This window comes from Melospiza melodia, chromosome 1 (assembly GCF_035770615.1).
Source record: "Melospiza melodia melodia isolate bMelMel2 chromosome 1, bMelMel2.pri, whole genome shotgun sequence".
NCBI classification, from domain to species: Eukaryota; Metazoa; Chordata; class Aves; order Passeriformes; family Passerellidae; genus Melospiza; species Melospiza melodia.
The window spans coordinates 126,277,756-126,290,362 of NC_086194.1; the positions used below are offsets into that span (position 1 = coordinate 126,277,756).

At 36.5% G+C, this 12,607-nt stretch overlaps 1 protein-coding gene across 3 annotated transcripts in view; it reads left to right on the plus strand.

Annotated features, from left to right (window-relative positions):
- MIB1 (MIB E3 ubiquitin protein ligase 1) overlaps nt 1–12,607 on the plus strand; it is a 78,010-nt gene that overhangs the window by 11,114 nt on the left and 54,289 nt on the right. For all 3 annotated transcript variants that reach the window (XM_063167375.1, XM_063167384.1, XM_063167394.1), the window contains exons 3-6: nt 956–1,085; nt 2,886–2,990; nt 10,124–10,190; nt 10,990–11,194. In XM_063167375.1, coding sequence (XP_063023445.1) covers nt 956–1,085; nt 2,886–2,990; nt 10,124–10,190; nt 10,990–11,194 — 507 coding nt within the window. The remainder of the gene's footprint in view (nt 1–955; nt 1,086–2,885; nt 2,991–10,123; nt 10,191–10,989; nt 11,195–12,607) is intronic.

Sequence of the window (12,607 nt, forward strand, 5' to 3'; positions counted from 1 at the left end):
TGTATGGGTGGCATAATGAAGTAATGTATGTAGGTTTTTGTCTCAGTTTTTTAAGTTAAGAATCTTCTCTAAAAGAGATTACTTTGTGTTTTTGGTAACTTTTATTTTTCTTAGAAAAAAAATGGCCAGTGTTTTCATGTGCTCTTTGCATTGATTGTAACAGTTGAACTCTTTCCTTGTGTGCCATCTGCTGGATGTTAAAAGTTAGCAGGATGCTGAGAAATTTCCTGAAGTGGTCAGGAAACATTCCGAATGTCAGCTGAAAAATTCTTTTGTCTGGCGACATGTTCCTGGTATGAAGCAAGAAGCCTTGTTACATGAAAATTGGTGGCTTTTGAGATTATTATTTCTAGTTAAAATATCATGAACCATTCTGTTTAGGCTTGTCTACTTCCGTTCTGCTGAAGTCAGAAGGAATAGAAGAGGTTTGCTTTGAAAAAAACACATTATATGACTGAAGAAATGGATTGTACTGTATTGACTTAATTTCTTAAGAGATGCTATAAAAAATCTGAGTAGAAAAACTGAGAGGAGGGAAAAGAGATGCTCTTAGCATAATTCTGAATAAAAGTGACAGAGCAGTTGTGGGACAGAAGTATTGGCTTAGAGCACATCTAAGAGAAACAGATGTGTTTATATGGCTTTGCACGTACTTTAATGATTTCAATAATATAAGTACAAATCTATATGCAAGCATTTACAAGATGAATGCTGGTAGTAGGAAGTCTGGAGAAAGAATGTTAGAATTTTAAAAACTAATCATAAACATTCAATGAATCAGATTTTGGAAGTTTGTGGGGTTTTATCTTGTGTACTGCTTGTGTGATTCATGCACTGAAATCTGCAGTTGTGGGTTGTTTTTGTTTTAAGATGCTCTCCTTCCCATCCCCAGAGATTTGTTTTGGACTTCCTTTATTATTTTGACATTTGTGGGTTCTTCTTTTAATAACTTCAGGGTATTGTTGGAGTCTCGACGTAAATCAAAGAAAATTACAGCAAGAGGAATCTTTGCAGGTGCCAGGGTGGTGCGAGGAGTTGACTGGCAATGGGAAGATCAAGATGGTGGCAATGGGCGTAGAGGAAAGGTAAAAATAAAACTGGTTTAAATAAGAAACTGCACCTCTTTTTGCTCATGTAATGGCCTCGGTGGCCTTTTTAATTGTAGAGCAAAAATACAATCATGAGAGCTTGTATTTTAGTTGTCTGGGCACTTTTTAATCTTTTTTTGTAATATTTAAGCATTTTGGAGGAGGAGGATGTGTACACCGTAGCCAGCTCTTTTACATTTTAATTTGCATTTTTTACAATATCAGCACAGAATTTTTTTAATTCTTAATTTTTTGTCATTGTTTTTTAAGATTTGTAGCAACATTAAGATCTTGAGCATATTTCAGCATTACTAGAGAGCTGGTATAAAAACAGAGCTATCAAGAGTAGCCCTTTCTAGTCATCACTACATTCTGTAATCTTACTGCTTGTGGGCCAGCACATTTGTGTATCTCTTGCTCTTGGTTTTCAGTGCTGGCACCCTAGGGTTTTGTTTTTCACATAATGATTATAGGGATTTCTCCAGTTTAAAATCAAAAAGCTTTGCAAACTTTGGGTGTGGCTATTATGTTACTGGTTTAGGACAGTCTTGGAGTGCTTTTTATGCAGTGCTTTAGTAAAAATATTTGTATTTATTGAAAATTGTATGGAATGATAAGTTACTAATCATAACATTTGTATATTTTACTTTTACAACTTCCATTTACCTTGAGAACTGATGAAGGTTTGGTATAAGTATGAACTTTAAACAGGCAGTGTAAAGTACACTATGACTTTTATCACCAAATTTGAGAATTGGATGCCCTTGTATCTTGGCAACCTGGTGTTTTTTGTTGAATTTATTTTTAATACACTTAAACAGCATTTAAAGGAGAGTGAAAAGTTCCTGACCATGATATTTAGCCTATTTTATATTCTTATTTAGCTTATTTTATATCCTAGACATTTATGGAAGCCTTAGGACATTTGAGGATTTCATTTTGAATTTTACTGAAAGGAAATAGTAAGTCTTAATCTTTTAAGACAAGAGATATTTAAATGCAGCTTTTTTCATGTTGATTATTTACTCCTTCCCATGTCAAAATACATTGAAATCTCTGAAACTTCGCAAAATAAGTGTCTTATCCTGCACAGTCTGCTTTGTGTACTAAATTTGTATTAGAGAGATTGTTTACCTGTACATCTGAAAAAATATATAAATGCATATAAATGTTTTTAAACGTGGAAAGGTAGGTCGTAGCTAGCAGAAACATTGTTTAATTAAATATAAGTAAGAGTGAAAGCAAAATCTGTAAACTAACTTTTTTTTCCGTTTTTTAAATAATGGAAATGTTTTCAGAATTTGATGCATGGCCTCCTGATTTCAGAAATGTCAGGGAAAGACATTTTCACTCTCCTTTTGTACTGTTGTTAAACATACTGGCTCTGGAAATAAAACTCTGTCTCTTAACATAGTGCATAGCCACCAGGCTAATGCAAGTTAAACCAGACATATTAAAGCAATTAGAATTGTTTTCATCCTGTTTCTCTTAGTTAATGATGCTTCTGGTAGGAACATATCAGAGCTGTTCAGATTTTGTTCTCTGGTTGTGTAGTTAGATAACCTCCAAAGATACAAAAGAAAAACAGGCCTACAAAGTATACAATCAGACTGCTGTCTTAACACACCCAGGGAACACCTGCATCAAGCAGAAAACAGCTTCAGAACAAATTTTATCAGGTTTAGTAAAACTACAATATCATTAATTATTTTGAAGAGATGAGTAAATTTTGAAGTTCAAATTGTACTTCTGAGTCTTTGCTCTAGAAACCAGTTTCTTATTTTCACAACTGAATAGGTGACTGAAATCCAAGATTGGAGCGCGTCGAGTCCACATAGCGCAGCATATGTTCTTTGGGACAATGGTGCTAAAAACCTTTACAGAGTTGGCTTTGAGGGCATGGTAAGTATAAAGGAACACAAAGGGTAAAATGCATGGTGGGGGAAGGGCAGTAAGAATAACTTGTGCTTTATGGTCGTGCTTTTGTGATATGCTTTGTCAGTTTGCATGCTGGTTGTCAGGTCATTGTGAATCCAGCTGTAAGGGTCATGCATATGTATTAGTAAGGAAGTCTGATCTGGGAATTTACTAAATGTGCATAACTACAAGTTAAGAGCTGCTTTCTGGCACACTAAATATTTGCCTCACACACATCTTTCTGTGCTACTGTTGTGTTTAGATTAAAATTCAGAAAAGAATGAAGGCAAGCATAGTTAAAAACTTTTTTTAAAACCATGTTTTTCAACTCCTGAACTGTTCCGTTGACTTCAAATTTTGGTGTGATTACTGCAAGATTCGCAGTTTTTAAATTACTTCAGTACTTGGAATGCTATTGAGAGCAATTTTATTTTTGCAAATGGAAAGGTGTTGAGTTAAATTACAACCTTAATTTGCTTGGCGCTAAATTTTTCTGTTTCCTTTTGAAGCTTCTCCAGCAACTTCTTCAGCTTTAGAAAGAAAATGGGTCAGACTCTAGCCTAAGTGCCTTCTGTTGCTGGGTTTTCTTATCCTAATGTGGGTCAAGGAAAGGTTATTTTGATTATCAGCTGCTTAAAACATCTTAATTAGCATTTTCTCTGCATGATTTTTGTTTGATTGTGAAGGGGAAAACCATGTTAATTTAACATTGAAGTGTCATCTTGTCAGATGTGTAACAGTAATAAAATGTTAAACAATGACCAGTTACTTTTTTGAACGTAAACTATTTGACCCTACAGCCTCAATTACAGCTAATTTTAATACTTAAAATGAAAATAAATACCACTTTTGCAGTACATACATATTTTAGTGTTACATTTAAAAAGAGTAAAGTAATTTAGTGTAGGTCAGCTTTTCTGATGCATTGAGATCCTAGGGGCAAAATATGAGTCAGTATTAAATTATATGCTTCATGGTGTCCCCCAGTTCTAAAGAAAATTCTTTATATACTGGCAAAAATGAATGTGTGTTGTGTTTTGTAGTATAACATTAAATAAATGTTTGATGTCTTCTCTCTTGTGATACATGGAAAGGTAATGGTTACAAAATCTAGATAGAATGAGATACAGATCAACTGATTTTTTTGTTGTTGTAGTTGTTATGACTTCAGTTGCTATGTTAAAAATTTTTGGACTACATAATAAAAGTGCTGTGGAATCATTGAAGATTCCTTCTGGTTTCATGAAAAAAGTACATTTGAGATAAGTTACATTCTGCTTTGAAATAGTTATTCCCTTAATTTTAAAAAAAGTTATTATTTTTAAATCAACTATACTGTTTCCCAACTTTTGTCACCTTTGAAAATGTTAAATATTTCTAGAAAACTCCATTAAGTACTGCAGCTGTAAATTCACACAAAACTTGTGTGAATGGTGGCCCTTCACACAAGTTTTGTAGAAATACAAATATTTGCTTAATTTAAAAAACAGCCTGTTAAACTGTGTGTGAGACTATGTATGTAGATGTTATTTTTAGGATAATAGAGAAAAAAATATGTACACGTGGATGTACAGAAAGGATAATTGGAGGCTGTGTAAGTAGTGCTTACCTGAATGTAATCCATTCCTACACTAATTTTATCTTTGGTGTTTTCAAAAAATGCAATTTTCACTTCAGACAGAATGGATTCTTGAATATCTTTGAGAGTCATTTGAATGTAATGCTTAATTTTGTAACTGGTTAATAATTAATTAAGTGTACAATTCATTATTATTGTTTACTACTATTTATGTGCAGTTATATAAAGCTGAGACTGTCAGAAAGTTCACATAAAGTTGGGGAAAACTTGTTTTGGTACTTGGAAATTGGTTTAAAATGTCCAGAGAATGTGGAATCAACAATATTCAAGAGTGTGTAGCCATGTAAATACAGCTGGGAAGAGACCCTGACTTGCAAATGGGTAACACTTGACTCATGCTAATGGAGCTGATTAAAGAAACACAGCTCATTATTGTAAGTCAGTGTTCTTGTTTGATAGCTTATAGGCTGCATCTGGTCCTCAAAATTAATCTATGTGGCCTGCCAGCTTTGGAGAGATGAGGTTTGCTTGGTGGGGCAGCAGGTGCTGACTGAAAACATGCATTTATTTCTGGTCCGATACTTGGAGGTTTTATTTGTGTTTGCTGTGTTTATGTATGAAGTGGCTGAGAAGTGCATTTTGCCTCTGTTTTCTGGAGTTTTTTTGACATTTAAGTCTGGGAGTTTCTGTTGCCACAAGTCACAAATTCCTGAATTGAAATCTGTGTTTATTATGCTGTTAGGTCGATAAAATGTTTGCTACATCCTCAGTAAGAATGAACTACTGTTGGCTTATATGGTTTGTTATGCTACTCACATTTCTTACCTGTATGTATTCAGAGTCCTGAGGCAAACTGAGCTGTCAGCCAAGTAACCTGCTTTGGGCATTTTTTCATTTCCAAAAATGTGCGAACACATCCTTTTGCAAGAGAGGTCATATGGAATTAAAAAGTTAATGGGAAGATTGTGATTTTGCTTTTGGGACTTGTGGCTGGATTTTATTTCTTCCTAGCATGTGAGCTGAGGATGGTGCCTTCCGTTGGTTTTCGCTGGAAAATAGTTCCAGCTACAGGAGTGTCCTAAATCAATTTCATTTAGGAGTCTGTTTCTTTCAGAATTTCTTTTCTCTGTACCACTTGCCTTATTTTGCTGTGAATAGCCTCTCCTAGTTTCTCATTTTGGAGGATTGTGCTTTCATCTGTGTAGCCTCTGAAAGAAGTATCTGTAGTTATCATCCATCATTGTCACTGTGATATGTAAGCCATCTGTGCTGGTGTACTTTTTTCCACAAATTCCAAATAGTGAGTGCATAAGGGAAGTTGAGATTGCTTGCCTCTTGGTGATTGATAATTAATGTCTGTTCATCAACTTTTATTTGGATTACTCATGAAGTTATTATTTGAAAATGCTCTAGAGGATTTTAAGAATTTCTTGTTACCACTTCCTTTCTTTAAATAAAAGCAAGGTAAATATCTTGATATACTAGGCATTTTATGTGAGTGTAGTAGTAGTTCTTCCACTGTAGTTAAAACTGTCAGATCTGTAATGTCAGTCAAATCTTCACTTCTCTGGTTATTTATCTTGTGCATTTATTTGCATTTGTCAGCAGACTTTGTTTTGCTTCTTTTTGATGTAGTCACATTTCTCCTGTAGTCTCAACCAAGTCGAGTTTTTCATCTTTCTGTATTGCGAAGAAAAATATTTCCATTAAGGAGAAATGTACTTACTGATCATTTTCCAGTTTATTTATAGTATTAACTGACAGGGAAGACTGTGCCTTCCTTAAAAAAAATGTTGCACATGCAAAGTTTTTATAAGTGTCTATAATAAATAGTAAGGTTACAAACCATTCACCCAGTACTTGCCTGAGGTTTTGTTTCCTCTGTAAGAAACTGTTATTATTGTTTCTATGCCTCACACTTTTTTGTAATTTCAGTAACTTTCTCTACCATCTTCTACCTTCTCCATTTATTGCTTCACTTTTCCCACCTTCTTGAGAAGGATTTGAGTTGATGAAATTTGAAACATGGCATTTCTTATAAACCTTTAGCTAAGGCATACAGATTTATGCAGTCTCTTGTTGCCTTAATCTGGTGACAAAGCAGCATGCACTGAACTTTTTCCATTTGCCTCCAAAGGGCTGGTTTCCTTGCCAAAAGCTGTTGTGAGTTTAAAGACTTAAAGTGACCTTTACTGTGTGTATTCAGTGCTACCTTGAACAACTGCAGCTGTGGCGGTATTCCTGCTGGTGTATCTGTAAGATCAGTATTAATTTCTCCCCTGATATTTGCTGCTGATGTTAGATGCTGCATCAGTGCATCTGGATCAAACATTCCTCTTTTTCTCAGCAGCACAGCTCGTTTTCTTACCAAGTCTGTAGATCCTTCCTCCCTGGTATTGATGGATGGCATTCCATATTGATTGGAATAACTTAAAAGTTATTTCTGTAGTCAGCTGCTCCTTCAACTTTGTTTTCCTCCTCAAGGTCAGGGATAATGGTGCTTTTACACCATCTGGCAGCGCTGCTGACTTTGCTCTACATTTTCTCATTCTCTGAAGTTTTATGAAGATGAAATTGCTGCTGTTTGTTTCCATTGGTATAATTGGATGATATGTCAAAGTGGATTTACTATATTTCCTGTTTTACTGGGCAAGTCGTGATCTCTATGTAATAGCACCACATACTGCTAGAATGCAGATTTTAAGGAAGGTAAAGTGTGGGTGCTAGAAAACCAAAGTTCTCCATTGTAGGCAAAGACTATTATTGCCCATTGCTCATGTGCATCAACTGACCTGCAAGTTGTGCAGTGCAATGTCTGATTTGCATGCTTTTCCTTGAGTTCTGATTTATTGCCTGCTTAACTGGGCTTTCTGTCTCTAATCATACACAAATTCTACAAGATCTTTAGCTTATTTTTCTGTTTCCTGAAAGAATCCTACTTGGGGTTTATCAGATGATTTCTCCATCAAGTCATTGTAGAAAAGCTGATTTGTTCATCTCCACCATGTATTTACACTATACCCAGCCTCACAGTTGTTAGTTCTTTTTCTGGTGGCGTCACTGTGAGTCTAAAACTTGTATTCTAACATCCCTTGTTTTGGTACTTTCCCTTTTACACTTGTACACTTGTATCATCTCCAAACAATCTGCTATTTTGATTGACTTTGAAGTCTCAGGGTGACTCATAACTTTTAGAAATCCCAGTGAGATTCTCTGAAGTGCAAAGTCTGGTGCGTCTAGGCTCCATCTATGTGTGGTTTTGCTCCATGTGCACTAGGGGGGCCTCTTGCCATGCAGTCTTCTGAGTAGCGTGATGACAAGCTTACCATCATCCCTGATTTTTTACTTAAATTACTTGGGCAGGATAAAGCTTATTTTCCTTCTCTGACAAGTATAACAGCTGAGTGCTAGAAGGAAAATTGTAGTTGCTTACCCAGCTTTTGTAGCACTGAAATACAATTAACTACAGTTTTGTCTTAAAACTCCAGAATCTTGTTTGGGTTTGGTTATATTTTAAGGTATTTGCAGGCCTTTATCATGTTGATAGTACTTTTCTTAGTAATGCTGTTTGCCATGTGTCCAAAGGCACTCTGCTTTTATACAAGTTTGTTTTGTGCTACTTTAGTATCTGTCAGTGTCTTATCTTTGTGTGTTTTGGGTCCTCCATTATTTTGTGGAAGGCTTCTGGGAAAGAAGAAAAAAAAAAGCCACGCTCCCTTGCTTTTCTGCTATAGTTAGATCAGACTCTTGTTTTATTCTTTAGCAATGTAACATTGACTACATCATGTAAGAGAAAGACAGACAGTTGTGAAGCTGAGGTTGGACACCAATCTACCACTTAGTCTTTCAACCAAGCATATCATTATACTCCAGAAATAAACTATACAGGTCAGTGCAGGCAGGGTAAAATTCAAGTGCAGGTTTCTGAGTTTTGGGGTGTTTTTTTCCTTGAAAATTTAGAGTACCGTAACAGGCTTCCTAGTAATGTCAGCTGCAAAATAGTAATTAGCCTTTTAATGAACATTTTGTTTCTTCTGCTAGGTTTTAGCCATCAGTCTTCTCAGTGCACTAACACTTGCTGTAACACAGGCAGTCTTTCACCCTGATTTTGCCTGGCAGGGAGGAGAGCCTTTGGACTCTCCTGCGCTCTATTCTTAGTGTTCTGAAGAATGTGACAGCAGCTCTTGCATGTGCACCCCTCCTTGTCTCCTTCACAGACAGCTGCTTGTGCCTGACACGGAGGGCTTGTATTCAGTGGGTGAGACGCAGTGCTCCCGGGCACGTTCGGTCTGCCTGGTTGCGGGGAATGAATGAGTTTTTGCCATCTGGGATGGGCCGTGCAGCCCCTTTGTCTGCGGCCGGGCTTAGCCCAGCACCTGCCCACCGGGTGGCAGCATCCTGCCGCAGGCCTGCTGCTGCTGTGCCGAGCGAGCTTTCTCTGCTCCCTCGGGGGATTTGAAGAGCGGCTAAAAGCTCATTGTTTTCCTCTGGCTGTCTTCATTGTTTTTCCAAAGTGACGGTGCATTCTTCATAGATCAGGACATACACTGAATTTTGTATTGTTTCTGTACCAGTTGCCAAGGGTGGTATTGTGCTCATCAGAGGCTTGATGATTTGGAAGAGTTCAGAGTTTGCGTTTTAATCCTTTTGCAGGAGGACTGTCTGTCAGTAAATCTCGGGCAGGGGTAAAAGAATTGTTCAAGTATGTTTAGTTGTGGTTAATTATATCATTACCACCACCTGTCCCCTACTTCCTCCCCCATGCCATAGAATATTCTGACACATTTTGCAGTTTCTGATCTCCTTCCCAACTTATTTTGCACACAAATATGTCCTTTGTTTAGTGAGACTTGTTTCATAAGGAACAATGGCAGATGATAGCTATTTGGAATTAAGCATTACACATTATGGAAAGGAGAATTATAGAAAATCCGCTGGCTTTATGAGTAGGAGTTGGTTACCACACTTGAAGCATCTCTTTCTCATAATATGAAACAGTTTTATGTAGGATGAGCTTTAAAACTTTTCTCTTTAAAAAGAACATGTTTAGCTCTGTGTAGTATTTTGTAGGCTTTTTTGAAGTAATACCCTTCCTCATATTCTTAATTAAGAAGTTTTCATTTTATAGAGTCTGAGTGGCAAGTTTTCTTCCAAGTTAAACATGGATCTGTCAAATAATGTTGAGAAGAGTGGGCAGCACTGGCAGGCATTAAATGATGTTTCCTTGCTTGTGTTCACAGAATTATTTTTAAAAGGAAAAATAACTAAATAGAACAATGCAAAGGTGCTTTGTGTTAATTCCTGTCTTTGAACTAAAAATTTCTCATCCTTTATAGCCTCTTATATTTTTAAAGGTTATTAAAGTCTTGAGAATGTCAAGGCTGATAGATTGGAAAGTATTTGAGATTATGTGCATCATAGGACATGTTTTTTGTACACATAATTTTCAGCCTTTCTCAATTAAATATTTCAGTTCTAGTTTCACTGACCTGGAGACTCGGTCACTGAGGACTAAAGTTTTCTCAATCTCTCTCCGTAGTCTGACCTGAAATGTGTTCAAGATGCAAAAGGAGGCTCTTTCTACAGAGACCATTGTCCTGTGTTAGGTAAGCTGAAGTAAATTCATGTTGATTAGTATTAATTATACTCACTCTGGATTTCCCTTTCTTTTCTAAATGTCATCCAAAAGTACTGTCCTGATGCAACAACTAGTGAAGTGTAAATTGTAACATTTCTATGTACTAATGATAAATTGTCATGCTTTTCTAAATAGTATTTGGTATCAGTGTGCCAAGGGGATGGCAAGGGAGCTTTTAAGTGTTCATTAAGTTATAAATTGTGTTGTGTGTCCTGTGCAGTGTATTTCTAAAAAGCCAAACATAGCTGTTCATTCTTACAGAACTGGCTTAAATACTAAGAGATGTAATAAATCTAACTCCTTGCACAAAAGCACTGTTGTTTTATTGACACCAGAGCTTTTATGTGTCCAGAGGTCTAACACCATATGATAGCTTTTAAGATCCCCGTTAGAGTCCATAGTGGAACTTGTCACAAGTATTTAGCATTTGCCAGTGTCACTGCTATTTGCCTTGAAAACTCAACAAGAAACACATAGTTCTGTTGCCAGAGGTTCCAAAGTTTTTTTTACCTCTTGGCCACTATGGTTGCAGAGACATTGGTGTGGAGTCACCATCTCTGGAAGTGTGGAAAACATGTTGATGAGGTACTTTGAACAGGGTTCAATGGTGAACATGGTGGTGGTGCTTGGTTGGTGGTTGGACTTGAAAATCTCAAAGGTTTTTTCCAACCTTAATTCTGTGAGTCTCAGAAATTAAATTCTGCTCTTTAAGTTACTTGGAAAATTAGTATGCTGGTGTAAACTTTTTTTTTCTTACTCCCTTTCAGGTGAGCAAAATGGTAACAGAAACCCTGGTGGGCTGCAAATAGGTGACCTTGTAAACATTGACCTTGACTTGGAAATTGTGCAGTCTTTGCAGCATGGTCATGGAGGATGGACTGATGGCATGTTTGAGACTTTAACAACAACTGGAACGGTTTGTGGCATCGATGAGGACCACGACATTGTAGTACAATATCCAAGTGGCAACAGGTTTGTTCTATAGCCTTCATCATTGCTTCTCACAAACTTCCCTTGCTTTCAGTGATTGTGATTACTTGGTGCCAGAAGCTTTCTCTTCTCCTTTTGTGTATGTTAAGATTTCCTTCTAGATGTGTAATGAGGACTTTACTTTGAGAATGCTTTAGTGGGAAAAGGAATTTTGCTGTGCCTCTCACTTGTGAAAATTTATGTTCACAATAAGAAATTACATTCTAGACTATCTTATTTGCAAAATGCAGTGTTTTAAGCAGTAGCTTCCTTTTTAATTAAAAACTATCTTATCCCATGGTATCAAGAGGCAAGGTAATAGCAATTCATTGTGGGTTTTCAGGAAAGTAGTTTAAAAGGACAGGTGACAAACTTCAGGGGGGATCTTGTCTAAGCTAGAGTCACCTTGGCATGGTCCATATCTAGCCTTTTATTATTCAAAGAAATGTTAGTTTATGTAAATACAGACGAAGAATAGGAGGTATTGGGGAAGCCAAAAATACTCCCTGCAAGCAATTTAGGTTTGAATTTTGCTTAGCTGTGTCCATGTTAATAAGACTCAAACCCAGCTGTACAGCGGGGTTTGAATCTAATATGGCCACATGGTTTTCTGTTCTCTTGCTCTCAAGTATTGGGCTTATCTTTAAAAAGTAGCAGGTGAATGGAATATCATTTCAGTTGTATATGGAGTTTGACCTGTTCAGTTTGTTCAGAAAGAATTAACAGTGTACTGTTCATTCAGGATACTGTTTGCTAATATTGTAAAGTAATGCAGAACAAAGCTGTTTTCCCAGCTAAAGGGATTTAAGTGGCTTTTCTTCTGGCAGTCATGTCAGCAGAGTCAGTGACAGGAGCTACTCTGTCTTGTGGTCTCCTCCCTGACAAAACAGTGTAATTCCTCTAAATCAGTGCAATTTAAATTACCAGTAGGATAGTTTGATTGAAAATTGAGGTATATCTGGGACATCCATTTAATTGAAAAGTATTATTATAACTTAATGTTGCATCTTTTGACTTGGGGGGAAGGGCCAAAATTCTGTGTTCTTCTTATGTTGTTTCCTGACACTTCAATCCTTGTGAGACAACTTGGATCTGCTGCTTTCAACCAGTTATTTCCTATCCCTGTAAAAATGAAGTAACAGTATAGCTACTTTCAGGGCTTCTACATTGCTGTCAGCTTGCTTCCCCATAGGCAGGATATTTCTTAATTGCCTTAACAAATGTATATCTCTGAAGCTTATCCTTGAAATTAATTAATGAGCCACAATTAATGAATCAATGAGGCAAGTTGATGGACAAAAAATGGATAACAGCAAATATAGTATCTATAGTATCCAGTCACAGAAAGTTTGTAGGCATACAAGCAGAAAATTACACAACAGATGATTTTAAAACATATGTTTCAAATAGTGTGTT